The sequence below is a fragment of the Micrasema longulum genome, unplaced genomic scaffold (genome assembly GCF_059751315.1).
Source record: "Micrasema longulum isolate JH-2025_06_02 unplaced genomic scaffold, ASM5975131v1 h1tg002153l, whole genome shotgun sequence".
In the NCBI taxonomy this organism is placed as follows: domain Eukaryota; kingdom Metazoa; phylum Arthropoda; class Insecta; order Trichoptera; family Brachycentridae; genus Micrasema; species Micrasema longulum.
Window position 1 is genome coordinate 1 of NW_028279318.1, and position 16658 is coordinate 16658.

The following is a 16658-nucleotide window of genomic DNA, read 5'->3' on the forward strand; positions in this document are numbered from 1 at the left end:
TCTGCACTTTTTTATTTGATTATTAATTAAAACTAATGCCTGAGCACCCGATGACAAACTATTATTTAATAGTTTATCGGGACAAAATATATTTAAATACTTTGTTTTCTTTATGATGTATTAATATTGTAATAATGTGTATATTTTATTTAATAAAGACTCTGAAAATAAAAAATAAAACATTTATACATAAACATAATCTGAATGTTACACAGAAACAAACCAATGGTAGGTCATAAACCACACAAATGCCTCAACTTTCATATTTCTTTCTCTCAAATGATCACCATCTCCGTTGTTATTTATTTATTTATTTATTTCTTAAGTTAGCTTATATTAAAACTAATATAAACTATTATGTACATTTACATCATCTATTTATATTTACATTTCCTTACAGTAACTTATACATTTCTTTTTAAATTCTTTCAGACACTTTTCATTCTTCATACATTCAGGCATCTCATCATACATTTTTAAACCCTTATACATCAAACAATTTTGCGACTCAGCTCTTTTCAATAATGGTAGTCTTATTTTATCCTTTTGTCTAGTAGCATATTCATGACAATTTCTGTTTAAGACAACTTTATCCTTAAAATATTTTGGTAATTTATCGTGAAAAAAATTATGTATAAATATCAACATATTAAATTTAAGTCTCCTTCTCACAGATAACCATTTTAGTTCATCTCTCATTTTTTTTACATTGCTATATTTATTTTTCTTAAGAACTATTCTCATCGCTTTATTTTGTAAAATTTCTAGTTTATTTGAATTTCCTTCGTTTGCTAAAAATAATATTGTTGAGCAGTAATCTATATGTGGAAGAATGATTGTTTTGTAAATTAGTTCTGCAGTATCTTTATTTAATTTATTTCTCAATCTACTAAGGAAAAATATTTTTTTTGATATTTTTTTATTAACGTGTTCAAAAATTTGTTAGACAATATGTTTTTTATTCAAATTTAAGGCTTTAATTTAAATTTATATCACCTGAATCCAGGTGTAAGGATAAATAAATTGAGAATTGAAAACATAATAGACAGTTTAACATATTGACTTTTCGAAAAATAAATACTAACCTTTTGATACGTTATATTCAATTTTCTGTCCCTTTTCTTACTGAAAATTATATTAAATCCAGCCAGAAATCAAACCAGGTCTTAAGGGATTCGATTAAATCCTAGAAATTGTACACAAGAAATCCGTTTGGGTCTCATCTTCTCTTCCGGGGATTTGAGATTTTTCTTGAATCAAAAAGGGTTGTATTCGTTATTTTGTTTTTTTCATACTGCTCTGATTTCCTGTTAAGTCAAACCAGAATCAATTTGGAAACATGATGAAGAGCCTTTCTATTATTGTTCCATTACAGGTGTTATGGGTGGCGAATGTTGGGACCTTTTATCCCCAGGATTTTGTCACCCCCGATCGTGGGTATAGTATGACCATCGCAGCCTATAGTGTGACCATCCAATCAACCATTGAATAACTTGCAAAGTAAGTCACACGTACGCATATTCTCATATGTATAATATATGTTAAAGGAATTGAAAAGATTTATAAGGACTCATAAATATATAGTCTAATATAATTCGCATTTCTTTTTTTATATATATTTTCCCGTTATAATTCGCATTTCTGTTTTTCGCGTGCTGTTTATCTGTTCTTAAAATATATTTCCTTACTATATACTCTTCTAACATAAGCAGAAGCATCGCTTTGGGCAGCGAGGCTATAGTTGCTGCCCATGCGATGGCATCACTGAGCAGACTGTAGAACATCTTCTAATATACTGCCCAATGTTCGATAGGCCGCGATGGGAGCTTAAATGCAAACTTAACACTCGGATTGCTGTGACAAATAACCTAGCTGAGCTTCTGAACTGTAATGATACACGAAGAAAGACTGTTCGATTCATTACAGGGACGATCAAGCAAGCTAAGTTATTTCATGGTGGTATTTAGCTCCTTTTGTTTTTTGTGTCCAACTTTTACGACTGTTTTTTTATTCTTTTTTAATCCAATATTTCTATAGTTATTTTGTTATTGTGATTCTGCTTTTATTTTTATTATTGTTATCATCCACGGCGAAAAATGTCAAAGTCAACTGAATATTACCTAAAGATAAATATATTTGATAAAACCTTGCATATAACAAAACCAAGGTACAAATGATTTGAAACTAAAAAAAAAAATATGATAATAATGTACACATTAATGTCAGGGCCCCCTTCTTTATTTACATTTAAATCACGTATGAAATGTCACTTCCTAAATATTTAAGTTTTTCATTTTTCTTCCAACTTTCATTCCCTCCTTACCTCCTCAGAAAGAAGAAATATGTTTGTTAAATATAAACATGATGCTGAATGTTACATAGTGTTTAAAGTGGCCACTTAAACCAGCTAATGAGGGATCATTAGCCCTGTAAATGCCTGACTTCCATAGTCCCTTCTATAAACTGTTCTCCGTCTCTGTTGTAATATCTATAAATCTAAACAAACTCATTTACATTACTTGTTTACAATTTAAACATGTTAAGGAGCATACACTCATATTATACATTTTTCGATTTAATGTATTCGTGTTACTATAAGGTAAATATTTCTAATTAAAATATTTACTCCCCAATGAAATTAAAAGCCATTTGGATGATACTATAAAATAATCATAAATAAAGATTCGTGATATTGTTTTACACAAATTTCAACGGCCAGGAACAAATAAACATGAATCGTGACGTATTACGGCGTGGCCAATGGAATCACCGTTTTTGCGGAATTAAAAATTACAAATTCAAAAGTATTTTTTATGATATTAATATTTAGCAAAAAAATATTTCATTTACTAGACAGTATTTTATAAACCTTTATTACTTTAACAATGTAAAAAAAAACTCAGATTTCCCTATCATGAGATTTTATTATAATATACCTAGAATATGTCCATAATATACTACTTTTTTTTTTTTTATACTGAACGGTTTGGGTATGTTGGAAGAAATTGCTTTTAGGCAATCTGCCCGCCCTTATATGCAAAATATATAAAATGTATGAAAGTGTAATAGAAAGAAACATTTAAACATCAAATATTGTTGGCATTTTTTGAGATTTGGCGATAGAATTAATAAAATCAATACAGATTTTAATTGAATAGGAAAACATTGAGTTCAAGACGAAAATTCCGATATTTGAAATAGACACCTCTTTGATGGGGTTTTTATAGCAGGTACGCCTGTATTAATTGTTAGATATTTTGTTTTGTGTTTTGGGTCTATTTCAAAGAGCGATAATGAGAGCGGTAAGGTAAAGAAAATTTGATTTCACTTAATTTTATCAACCAAATTCAAAATGATTATGATCGGGTGATGGTCTGTATTCTTATTAAATTTTCTCTCCCTGCTAAGAGATGAAAGGAAAAGGGTCTTGTGTTGAATATTTAAGTACCCTTTTGTTTTATTTGAAGGTAATAATACTGTGGATTATTTACATTTGAATCAAAAACTTTTTAGCTGCCCGACAACTGAACGTAGCTATCCAGAAAGCAACCAGCCATAAAAAACGGAACTGAGATAATAACACTTTCGTAAAAATATTTGGCCTCTATGCCAAAGGTTTCAGGTTTGATTCCCGACGTGGCTGACATAAAATATTTAATTAAAAATGTGTTTTCACGCTAGAATATTCCATAGACTCTCAACTGGCACCTGAACCGTAAGACTGATCATCTTACTTTAATGTAACAAGAACGATCAAGATATGCTGCGATTGGTGTACCGATGCAGTGCCATTGGCACCATTAGGTACGGAAAGGGAATGATGATGATGGAAATAGTTAGTGATCAAATCTACACAGCAGTGTTAAATTTCTTCTCTTTGAAAGTGATAATTAATAAATACTAAATTTTATCAAATATTTGTATGAAACCACTAACCGACTTTTTTGTGTCTACCGGTTTCGAGACGTACCCATCTCTTCGTCAGGACACCAATCAAACTAACATGTAAAACCTACTATACATCTCCACCATAAATATTTAACCAACACGACATGCATTTTAATAAGCACATGCACTGATTGGGACAAACATGCGCTTACTAAAATTATGAAAATATTCTTTGTTGTTTGAGAAAAAGTTAAAAAAAGGTAGAGGGAATGGAAGGAGGGGGTGAGTTTAATACGTTTAGGGTGGCCATTACAGTGAAACATCGTGTAAAGGACTATGTTGAAAGGTTGTTTGATTATTTATCAAAAGAACATTATTTTTTAAAGCTTTTCTAATGTGAAATATTTCCATATTCAACAATGTTTGAGTATGTCTAGGCATTTACAGGGCTTATGACCTGTCATTGGCTGGTTTAAGTGGCCACTTTACACACTGTGTAACATTCACCATTCTGCCCATGTTTGAACATCCACATTTCCTCAACTCTTCCATCTGTTGACTTTTGTGAAGTAAAAGAGCTGAAACCGTTGTCACGTGGGTGAGATTCATCCGGCTGAACTGGTGGGTGATTTGGTTCAGTCATTCACCCAAAACTAATTAATTTAAGAAAACAAGATTTCTGGAGGCATTAATCTTTCCATCAGCATTCATATCGGAAGATTTTACGGGTGTTTTTGGTTTCCTGCAAACTGAGAAATGCTGTTTTTGTTAGATTTTAACTTTTTTTGTATGAAACTATTTTCGCAGATCATGGAATTGACCTCATAGTACTCGATAACATCAATACATTGTTTTTTAAATATTGTGGACTGGCTGCACTCTGCATAACTACGTTCAATAATTCTACCTCGTTTGTTCATTTCGCCATTTATTTTATCTAAGTTCGCCATCAGGCGTGCTTTGGTAATTCATTAAATAAACCTATTTGTTCATTTCCTTTTATTAATTTAATTCGTTAGTTTGCTCGTAAAATTTTGTTATCAATTTTACTGCTCGCGTTTTATAATATCTGGCAGTCATTCGTGATATTTTTGAAAAATTGTTTTAACGATTGAATTATTTATCTGGGCTCCGATTAAAATGGAATTTGAACAGAGATATCTTCGACTGTCTATAAAGAAAAATCGATATTTGTGAACGAAAGTGAGTATATTTGCATGAACATTTAAAGTATCTTCGTCAGTTACCTATAATCAAACAAGTTTTGCTGAAAAAAATGTATGCTTATTCTGCTTTTCACACTGAAAACTTGATTTTACTTTCTTGATTAAATTTAAGGTAAATGTTAACTTCGATAAATTTTCACTTCGTCTTTGGAAAAAAAAATTCTCCTTAAGTCGGCTTCGTGGTGTGATTTCATGTGAAGCAGTTATCACTTTTTTCAAAGCCAATCAACAGGCTCATAAAAGCCCTAACAGATTGGCATTATTGAGTATTTATTATAAAGTAACACTTAATCTAAACAATTTTAAATTTACAAAGGTATAATTTCGGCATAATCTAGGTGGACATGGCAAGTGTGTCATCGCGAATCGGGAGTGACAACACCTCTTGATTCTTGAATGCTCGCATTTGCTGTAGGAACACATCGACAGCACCGTTTAGTGAGATTTTGTTAACTGTTCTGAGGATCCTCGGCAGAGCGTAACAGAATCCTATGTTGGTTTCATACTTTCGCACAGCAAAGACAGGATTTGTACGCAAGTTACGGCGAGATACATTAAGGTTTATCTAAGCAAGGATATCATGGGCATCTATATAGTTAGATATCAATTTGTGCAAGAATATCAAATCAGCCAAAATCCTTCTGAATTCTCAACTAAATATATGAAAGTACTCTAGGCGATTATAATAGTTGATTATGAAAGTATTTGATCCGATTCTAAATATTAACGATTTTAAAAATTTATGTTACACCGATTACATCCGCGTTATATGAATATTATAATTAGGAGACCATGTTATAGAATTAAAATCGAGCAAACAACGAAAATGATTTATACAATGTAATTGCAATTTTTGGGCTTTCGAATGACTTGGATATTAGCAAAATTAATCCACAGATTTGAGAAGGTTTCTTTGAAATGTGGTCAATGTGATGGTTGAATTTAAGCTTGTTATCAAAAAGTATAAAAAAAAACTTTAATTGTCTCGACGTTTATTAAAATTGTGTTGTCGATTGAATAATTTAAAACGATTTTATTTATTTTTCTTGTGAATTTAATAGATATACCTTTACGTATATTAAAAAATAAGTCGTTTTCATGACACCGAGATAACAAAGAATCTAGGTAATTTTGTAGTTTATAAAAGTCATCAATTCATTTTATAATTTTGAATATTTTGCAATAATTCATATTGCACCCGAAGGCCATAAACTTGACAAATTAGAAATTCTCGAAATTAATAGATTAAATAAATTAAAAAATAAACCCGACGTAGAATCACTTAATGAACAGATAACACACGTGCATTCTCCATTACTTTACCCATTGTAATATAACTTTACTAATTACTTTTTACCCTTTGTTTTTCAGAAATCATTATTTACAAAACCACACTCACGAAAGATGAGACACTAAAAATAAAATAAAACACTCAATCTCATTAAAATAGAATTATATCAACTCATTAGTTAACCCGAAGAAAAAATTTCGATATGATCCTTAAGATAAAAATAACTTTATTTGATTTACTTTCATATAACTTTGAATTATCTATCCTTACCTTTGTTTTGTATAAATACATAAAACTATTTAATAAAAATACCAGTCTCGAAGATGTTGCGAAAGCGATGAAACCGGTTGAATATTCCAAATTTGTGGATTAAAGTATCACTCGTCTTTTATTTATATAATAAATTACAATGCCATTATTTACTTATTTAATGCCTAGTAAACGCAATAACCAGTACATCATAATACCAACTAATATCCAGTCTATATCTTTTTGCAAGATTTTTACCTGAGAGTGCTCGCTATATTTGAATAGTGATTTTGATAAAATGATCATTATAATCTCTTTTGTTAAATTTAGTTATATTATTTTTATCGGGTTGGGGTTCCGTCGCTTGTGTTGCGGACTTACGGATCAGAGGTCCACAGTTCGAACCCTACTCTACACCAACTTGATTTCCATTTTCTAATAGTGAATTATTTACAATTCGTTGAAAATGGTCACCAAAATTTAAATATTTTGGTAAATTACAAGACGCTCGTTTCTCTTTTTTTAAATAATAAATAAACTGAAGCGTTTTTACTGATATTTTGATTAAAGTCATTAAATATGAAGTTTAATAAAAAAAAACGAAAAATATAAATGTTGTCAAATTTAAATAGGTACTAACGAATCGAATGAATGTCAATATACTTTAATTTTACTGTGCTGTTTAGATAAGGATAATGGGTGTGAAATAGGCGATTCTCCGTGGGGTATCACGCGGGTGGATTGTTTATGTGGAAATTCTTGTAATAATGAACGATGGTAGTCATAGGTATGGAAACGCATTTTAATTCACCTAACGGAAAGTTATTCAGTGTTGAAAAATTAATACAGAAAAAAAAAAAAAAATGCCAGGGCAGGATTGAAGCGAAGTATTTGTTTTGATGAGTTGAGTTGATTAACTTTGGTTTTTGTTCTTTTTTACACACATAACTGTATTTTTCATCCGACTAGACACAGATGAATTCAAAGCAGCCAGTACGTATCTTTATTCTACTTTAAACGATTAAAAGCCTTTTGAATGGAATTCAACAATACGTCCCGTCCTTTTTGTGACGTTTTCCGGATGTATATTTCCCGAGACAGGAAGTGGGAGGAAACGCCCATTGAGGGTCTTTTCATTAGAAGAAAGTCATTAGTTTCCTGAGCCCGACAGCAGGTGGTATGTTTTCCAATCATTTTCCGAACCGTTTCCTTCGACCATATACAATACAACACATTTTTCTACCCACGGTAAAAACGGTTGCCAAAGGGGACAATAAAAATAAAATATAATCATATAAAAAGAGGGATGGCTATGTTTCATTTTTATTTCACTAATGGAATCGTCGTCCATTTTGTACCTTAGTAAATATTGATGAAAATATTACAATAAAGTGTTAAACGAGTCTTTTTAATTTTCCTTATATTTTAAAGCCAATTGACAGGATTGGAATTAAAGATAAACACGGTGGCCAGACACTTGTGTTTAAAAAAAATGCTGATAGAACAGCCTTTGACCTGTAATATAAAGGTTGTTCAGAAAATTCTTACCGTTTTGGAAAAATTAAATTTTTACCGTTTTACTTCTTGATTTCACTTTAATTACCTAAAATTATATCCGGTTGGTGACAGCCGTCACCAGACTTTAAGAAAGGTTTTATTGAAAAAAACGATGATATTTATATCAAAATAAGATACTACAAATTTTTTATCAATTACAAGTAAACATTATTTAAATAAAATTAGCAATTTAAGTGATTGGAATTAAATCATTGAAAAAAATTATTAATAAATGTTAAAAACGTATTGTATACATTTCTCAAACCTAAGCAATCCGCTATCGAAAATATCAATCTCTGTGCTTGTAAAATAAAAACAACCTTTAAATTTTTGATGTGGAATTTAAAAAAAATACATTATTCTTGAAAAAAAATTGTTATATGTTTTTAGATTCCTTAAGCTATGACCGTTAAAAACACATGTTTTGATATTACTCAAACTGCATAAACTTTCCAATACACCATTAATATTTTTTTATGTAAATACAAATGGTCATTAAATAATCTAGTCCCCAATGGTTTCAAATGAAAGTTCTGTAGTCTTTTTTTAAATGTATTTAGTGTATTAAGTATTCAGTTTTTTTTTTCGGGCCTTCGCGTTGCAATTAAAAACATTAAACATTTTTGAAAGGCAAAGGGGCTAAAAAATAAAACTGAAAAATTAATACACTAAATACTTGAAAAAAGAGACTCTAGAACTTTCATTTGAAACCATCGACGACATAACAAAAGTTAAATGATCTTATGTATTTATATAAGATTATTAATGGTAAATTGGAAAGTTCACGCTGTTTGAGTAATATCGAAATAAGTGAGTTTAATGGTCATTAACTGAAAATAACGTTCAATTTGATAATACAGATCATCATCATCATTTATTTATTTATTTATTTTATTAGGTAAACTAACAGTATGTACACATATATTGCCAATTTCTTTGTATATTAGAGTAAGAAACTCATGCACACACCAAAAAATTGTTTACACTTAATACAATAATTTAAATTATGTTCAATATAATAAATGTAAAAGAAACGAAATGAAAAAATATTTATATAATAATAATGTTAAATTTCTGCTTCTCTCAAAATTTCTATAATTTTTGACCTAAATTTACATACATTGTCACAAAAAATATCAGCTTCGGTAAATATATTGTTATATTGGTCGCATATTCTGGGTATTGTAGATTGTTTAAAATAGTTTGTTGACGCGTTTTCAGTGTAATCATCATTCCCTTTCCACTCTAAATGGTGCATAGGGCACTGCATCAGAATAAAAGTTGCAGCATATCTTGATTATTTTTGTTGCATGAAGGTAAGATGATCAGTCTTACGCTTCAGGTACCAGTCTAGGGACTATAAAAAATTCTGGTGTAAAAACGCCTTTTAAAATAAATATTACATTTCAACTATGTCGGGAATCGAACCCGAGACCTCTTGTATGGTAAGCAAACACGCTGACCATTGCACTATGGGAAATAATATATTCAATTTGATTCAATGAATTTATTTAAAATACCATATACATTACAAACATATATTCAATACGTACATGTTATAAAAAATATAAAATTACATGCAAAAGACTCATGTCAAGATAGTAGGAGAATCCTGCTCCGGAAAACCCCTTCGGATACATGGAACAGTTCAACATCCAGAGCAATGTTGTTCAACATAGCTGTAGACCATTCAACAGGCATAAATAAATAAATAAATAACCATCGGCATGTTGGTCCTGTATAACAGAATATGAATTTAATCTATGCTGAAGCTGTCTTAGGTAATTATCAGAAACATACAAACCAATGCTCATCATAATCTCAGGATTATCGACAATACCGCGCAACAATCGATAAAAATGTGTAGTCAAATACACATTACTTCTAGTCTCTAAACTGTTGTAGCCGAGCATACCCTGGAGAAACTCGGTCGGGTAGAGCCAAGGATACTACCCGCACTCTCTCCTGTAGAGATATCTCAGAAACTTCTTTTGGGTTTTCTCTATCATAAGATAGTAATTCAGTTCATGTGGCCCCCAAATCATCGAGCCACTCTCGAGTTTACTTCGCACCAAGGAGTTGTAAAGAGTTTCCCAGTATGCGGGTATTTTCAAAGACCCTGGCAGTACGCAGAACGAATCTTAACATCTTCAATGCATTACCACTGATTGTCATACAATATAGTATAATTTATTTTTAATTTAATTTAGATTTCAACAAAATAAACATAGGTACTTAAACGTACCAATAATCCAAGATAAATTAGTTTCTACCTTTGTATGTATTCATATTTGAGTCTATTCGACGAGACGTTCTCATTACCCTTTAGAATTCAGACAAGTCTTAGAAATTACATCAATAAGTATAAGTACCGAGTTTGGTTATTAGAAATTGCACAATGCACTCTAAAACGCCATTTTACCATAGACGATATTAAGTCTCTTATCCTCTCGGACAGACTTAACTGAGTTAGCTGAGCGTAAAATACTTTTTACCTATGGATAAGAACATGTAAATGAAAACTTTTTGTGTTCCATATTCAACTACCAATTTTAAATTTTACCGCCTCGCTTGCTGACTAAATAGGTAGGAACTCAATTTTACGTGTGTTATTTATCTTTATTTTTATACTATTGACTATTTTTACTATCGCCGTCGTCATTGTTTGTACAAAACAACAACAACCTCATTTCAAAAACGCTAAGTAGGAAACAATGGGCATTTAAAAATAATACAATTTAAAAAAAATAAAAAAATATTGCAACAAAGAAAAAAAGCGATATTAACTTATTTATTTTTAAAAAAAAACAGCTTCCACATATAATTCATATGCAAGATAAGGGTGAATTGAAATTTAAATTTTCAAAGCCGTCAATAATCATTTTCCACAGTTTTTTAAGTCATTAATTAAGTATACACATTATAATAACCCTGTAATAAAATAAAAAATCTAATTGAAATGAAAAAATATCGGTAATTCAGAAAATGCAAATAAAATATTTACCATTACCGAATTCCGAATATTGAATGTATTTGTAAATCGTTGAACAGAGTAGATTCAATTAAATATTTGGGAATTTATATAGATGGAAATTTAAGATCAAATTGATAATATTAAAAATAAATTGACAAAGCAAATTTACTTTTTTAAAACTATAAGAAATATAATTACCGTAAAACGCTGCAACTTTGCCGCAATTTTGACTTTTTTTGTAGATATCTCTGAACCTATTTATTATTATGGCTGTTAATGCGTTTTAGATGGAAGACGGACCTAATGCCTAGCCGTATAAGTTCCAAATCCTTTTAAATCTTGCAAGTTTTCCTAATTACATGCATTCAAAGTCGTAGGCAAAGTTGTGTGCAAAAGGCGCAACTTTGCCTCGAAGAATACCTCAGTAAATATAATGTTTCTCTTTATAGTATTTTTTTTCCATATGCAAGAGTCGCTGTGCTTGACCCCGGCAGTCAAATTATTGCCATTAAGGAAATAGATTTTTATTCACAGCTAATGGGGAAAGTTGTAGCAGGTACCACAAACTTCCCATACAAACATGTCGGTAAGTGTAGGGTTGTGCCAAAAAAAGATTTTTTTTTTCCACTTTTATTTCTATTTTTTCCTAAGTTAAACAAATAATCAGAAGTAAATCTAAATAAAGTTGGTAACAGTAGGTATTAATATCAGTCTATTATATCTATAATAATAGGTAGTCTTCTCTCTCAAACCTAAAGTTACTTTTTAGGCAGGTAATTAAAATTTCAGCAACACAAAGTAGGAACAATATTAAAAGCTATGACACTAAACAAACATACGTAAAAAATAAAACGAAAAACAAAAATAGCTAACTGTTTAACCAACATCGTTACTTTTTACTTTTAGAAACCACTAAGAATATATTTTAAAAAACTAGATATGCTTAAAACCAAACAAGCTAATAATAGTCTTATTTTGCTGAAAATACCGTTAAGTATAAAATTAGCATGTTATAACAAAATATCCTATTTGTGAATAGGAACATTATTATATTACTAACTTTAGGTACGGAAACTATAAAATCAAATATTTTGGTACATCTTTAGGTACCCAAAAGAAAAGAAATATTTTCAAAAAATCTCAAACAAAATACAAAATTATTAAAATAATTACTCAAAATACGATAAGGGAAATATTTCGACAGATTGACCAAGACGATTGTGAAAATATTCGTCTGATTTATTAGTTAGGTAAGTAATACCATTTTTACTTATTGGATGTTATACTTATTAAGATTTAAATGAAATATGAAATGTCCTCGTCGGGAAATTTGGGGATCAGGTAATACTGCAATAACATCTTTTAAATCTTGTACAGCACATACATCTTCAATACTAGGGTAGATGAAGACTGATCCCTTATCACGCTTAGAATTTTTGACTTTTCGTGTAAATTTCACTGTGGGAATTTTTTCATTTATTGATAAAACCTTCCCTACAAAGTGCTTAGTGCTCTTTTTCGCAGCGAATTTAGCTATTATCCAGCTGTTTTCTTGAAATTCATGACAATCTTTCACGTCAACATTAATGTCACTCAGTTCGAAAGGGGATATTATGCTTTCTTGTTCAAAGTCTTCTTGTTCTTGTAAATATGACGCAATATAAGTATCAAAATTTTCGTAGTCGGAGTCGTCTGCAGCATGAAAAGAAGTTTCCGACACCGGGCTTGAGTCGCTGTTGTACACATGTTTCTTTTGTTTTCTTATTTTGGATGATTGGCCTTGAGAAGTTCTTTTTCGTTTAGTCATTTGTGTATTTATATCTCGTAAAACGTTTTTTTTGGGGGAAGCTTCTTTTAAAACTATATTAGACGTAATTATTATCTTCGGTTTTTTATTCTTGTTCGGGGAGTCATTTTTAGGTACATTAACTATTTTCAAATCCAGGCATTCTGGTGTGTCAACCCAAAACGGAGTATTCATTTCTGAATTCTTTGTTAAATTCCTCAGCCAATGTACGAATTTATTTGAAACTGTCGCCAAAGGCTGCATGTAAACGTTTATGGCACTTATGGAAAGCTTGCAAAGACTGTCAGGACTTTTAGTTTCAGGACACTTTATTTCCTTCTTCTTGACATATGTTATTTTCAACGGTCCTGGTAAACTTGAGTCTTTTTTCTCTTTTTGTGTATTTATTTTCGTAACCTTCTTTATTTTTTTAGCTTTAGCTAGCTCTTCTGCTTGTTCAGTTGAAATAGATTTACCAGGTATGACTGGAAGCTTGCTGTTTTTGCCTGTTTTTATTGGTTGTGATTGTCTATTTTGCTGTAAAAACTCCAAAAGGCTAGCATCAAATTGACGAAAATTTTCTTCTTGTAGTGTTGGCATTTTTAATGTCACTCTTAAGGGATTGAAAGGAAATATTCCGGATCCTTCAAATCCTTTACATATGTTGATCTCTTTTGTAATGTTTATTTTTGACATTAGCTCCTGCAGTAGCTGCGGGAAATGACATTTGTTGGTTGTGCTTGTAGTGATGTGTGCAGCTTTATAATTTGTTGAAATTTCACGCCAATGTCGTTTCATTGGTCCAAAAAATGCCACGTCTAGTGGTTGAGTAAGGTGTGTAGCATTTTTTGTAAGAAAAGTAAATCTAATGTTTTGACTTTGACATATTTGAATTGTCTCGACACTTAGGTGAGATGCCAAGTTATCGCCGATAATAAGTTTTACGCCGTCACGAGAGTCTGCCCATGGCATAACTATAGTCTTGAACCAATCATCAAAACAAATCATATCGAACCATCCAGATTTGGTGCGATTATACCTAGCATCTTTTGGACCATTTTCACACCACTTGGACCACAAATGATCTGCTTTGTAAACCACATAAGGTGGTAGGCAAATTCCGTCAGCAGTTCCGCTGAACATGATTGATACTGAGCTTTTGCTTGCATTAATTACCCTTTCTGGGTGTTTTGTGCCTCTTTTGAAAATACATTTTTTAGATCCGGGGTCGTCACTTAAATTTGTCTCATCAAAATTGAGAATATTACTGGTGGGAACATCTTTAAGAGAAATTTTCAAATTTCTGTAGTATTCGTCCATTTCCTCTACTGTTTTTGCAGCACGGCTTCGTTTTATATTTTGTGTTGCCCTTTGTGAAAAATTGTGTCGTTTTAAGAAAAAACGGGCCCAGCGTTCACCAGGCATTTTTCCTTTAAAAAGAGCAGATTTTCCACTTTTTAAAAGGTAGTTGTAAACTACAATACGCAAATCTAAAAGAGAAAGAGGACAACCAAATTCTGCTGAAATATTCACCACGTCCGCTATGTGAGCTTCTTCCTCAGTTGAAAACTCTGTAGGTCGACCAAATGGTTTATTATGTACGCTTTTGACTTTGTTGCTAATTGTCCGACGTGGGATCCCAAACTGCTTTTCTGCTTCGTATGATGAAATAATTTTTCTTCGAACGAGATCTACAGCAACTTCCAGCATTTCCTTCGAGTAATCAGAATAACTACGAGCTCCTACTCTACGCCTTCTTCGCTGTTGATTGTTTGCCATTTTTCACATAACTGCAATAGAATTAAGATTTCCATAATTTTTAGTATTCAATTTGTCCTCGAAATATCGTTTTATCAATAGATTTGAGATATTTTGTAAACTTATTATAACGATCATCGATAGAGATAAACTTTGAATTAAGTTATGTTTCGAACACTTATATAAGTAGTGTGTCATATTTAAATCATAATTAAAAGTTTATTTGTATTACTAGAAATAAACGAAAAAAACTTTATCCGGGTAAATTATATAAAGTCAAATAAATTCAAATTTCGTTTAATAAAAAAATTAAATTAAATGAAAAAATCAAATTTAAGATAAAGCACGTTGACTACTAGTGATAACCCTAGAACCAGGCAAAAAGTACAAATCGTGTTTTCAAAACACTGCACAACATTGCCTAGCAAGTTTTTTTGATGAAATCGTGTACTTTTGATAAAAGTATCAAACAATACGAAAAATATACAGTATTTTCTTACCCCGGGACGGTTTTACTTTTCAAAAACACTTTTGGTTTTTCTTGAACTTTAAAAGTTTTAGGAGACCAAAATTTCACGACTCCTCCTGCCGACATTCATCGCTCAACTGAGAGCGCAACAATGGAGTTGGCGTTATGAAAAATAAAAAAGGTGTTGCCAGGACAATGAAAAATTACTACCAAATGGTAAAAAGTGAGAAAAAGCCAATCAAATGCGAAATATCGTAATCGTAACGAAACAGGAAAAGTTGTGGCCGGTAGGAAAAGTTGCAGCGTTTTACGGTACCCTTAGAGAACTTGTAAAAATATATTATGCAATAACTTAATCAGTTTTGGAATATGGAATAATTGGATGGGGATGTGCAAATGACACAATGATCAAGCAAATAATAATTGCACAAAAACCTTTGATAAAAATTATCTTAAGAGTCCCAATCAGAACTAGCTCCCTCGGTATATTTGAAAACCTTAATGTCAAATCTCTTTTATATATGAAAACCTTAATGTCAAAAACTTTGTTACTATGCGTTCGTAAACATTATTCTCTACCTTCCTTTATAAGACAAGAGTTACTAGATACTCCACCCTGATGCTGCAAAAAAATAAAAAATAAATAAAACCTTCGGTCAAAGAGGATTACTACTCGGTTAAAGTGTACAATCTTTTTCCATTACCCATAAGGACAGTTAGTAAGTTCTCACATTATAAAATTGCTGTTAAGAAATGGATAGTGGAGGTGGGTTGCGCACGGATCGATGAGTGGATCAAGCCAAATAGGTAAAATGTATGCACTGTTTATGAATTTTAAAAAATTAGTCTATATAAATTGGTTATGTTTTTTATGAATATTTTTGTTTTTTATTGTTTATTATGTTAATTATATTTAGGTTACTTGGATTAAATAAGTTTTTTTTAATGTTATTATTAAGTTAACTTCGTTAAATAGTCAATCTGAGGCATGTTTTACTTTTTGTAAAATGTTTCCCTCGGCACGGGACACAGTGAGGGAACATTATTCTGTATAAAAAAAGAATACAAAAAATGTAAAAGTAAACATTAAATAAAAAATGAAATACATATAAAATTTGTAATGAATAATAATAATTTCATTTAATTTTTCTTTTATTTTGAATACAAACAGATGTAGAGGACAAATGAATCTAAATCAAAACTATTAAAAATGAATGTATTGTAGGGCCTGCTATCCAATAATATGTATTCACCAAATTATGCTACAATAAAGCGACGACCGTTTATACTATAAAGAATAAACATGCATTATTTATTTATTTATTTTTTAAGCCAATCAACAGGTTTATGAAAGCCCAAACAGATTGGCATACTACCCTACTTTATATTTAAATAAAAAAAATATGGACCAAACAAGGAGATAATGGGAAGGAAAAGAAAAAAATTGAAAAGGAGCGGTG

General features: G+C 30.8%; 1 protein-coding gene across 1 annotated transcript; it reads right to left on the reverse strand.

Moving 5' to 3' along the window:
* Window positions 1-13388: 13388 nt before the first annotated feature.
* LOC148272912 (uncharacterized) lies at window positions 13389-15508 on the reverse strand (the record flags this gene model as incomplete). The annotated part of the gene is made up of 2 exons (XM_088239406.1): window positions 15230-15508; window positions 13389-14761 (listed from the first exon to the last, which is right to left on the reverse strand). A coding segment is annotated over exon 2 (1362 nt), but the record flags the coding sequence as incomplete, so codon positions are not given.
* Between the last annotated feature and the right edge of the window lie 1150 nt (window positions 15509-16658).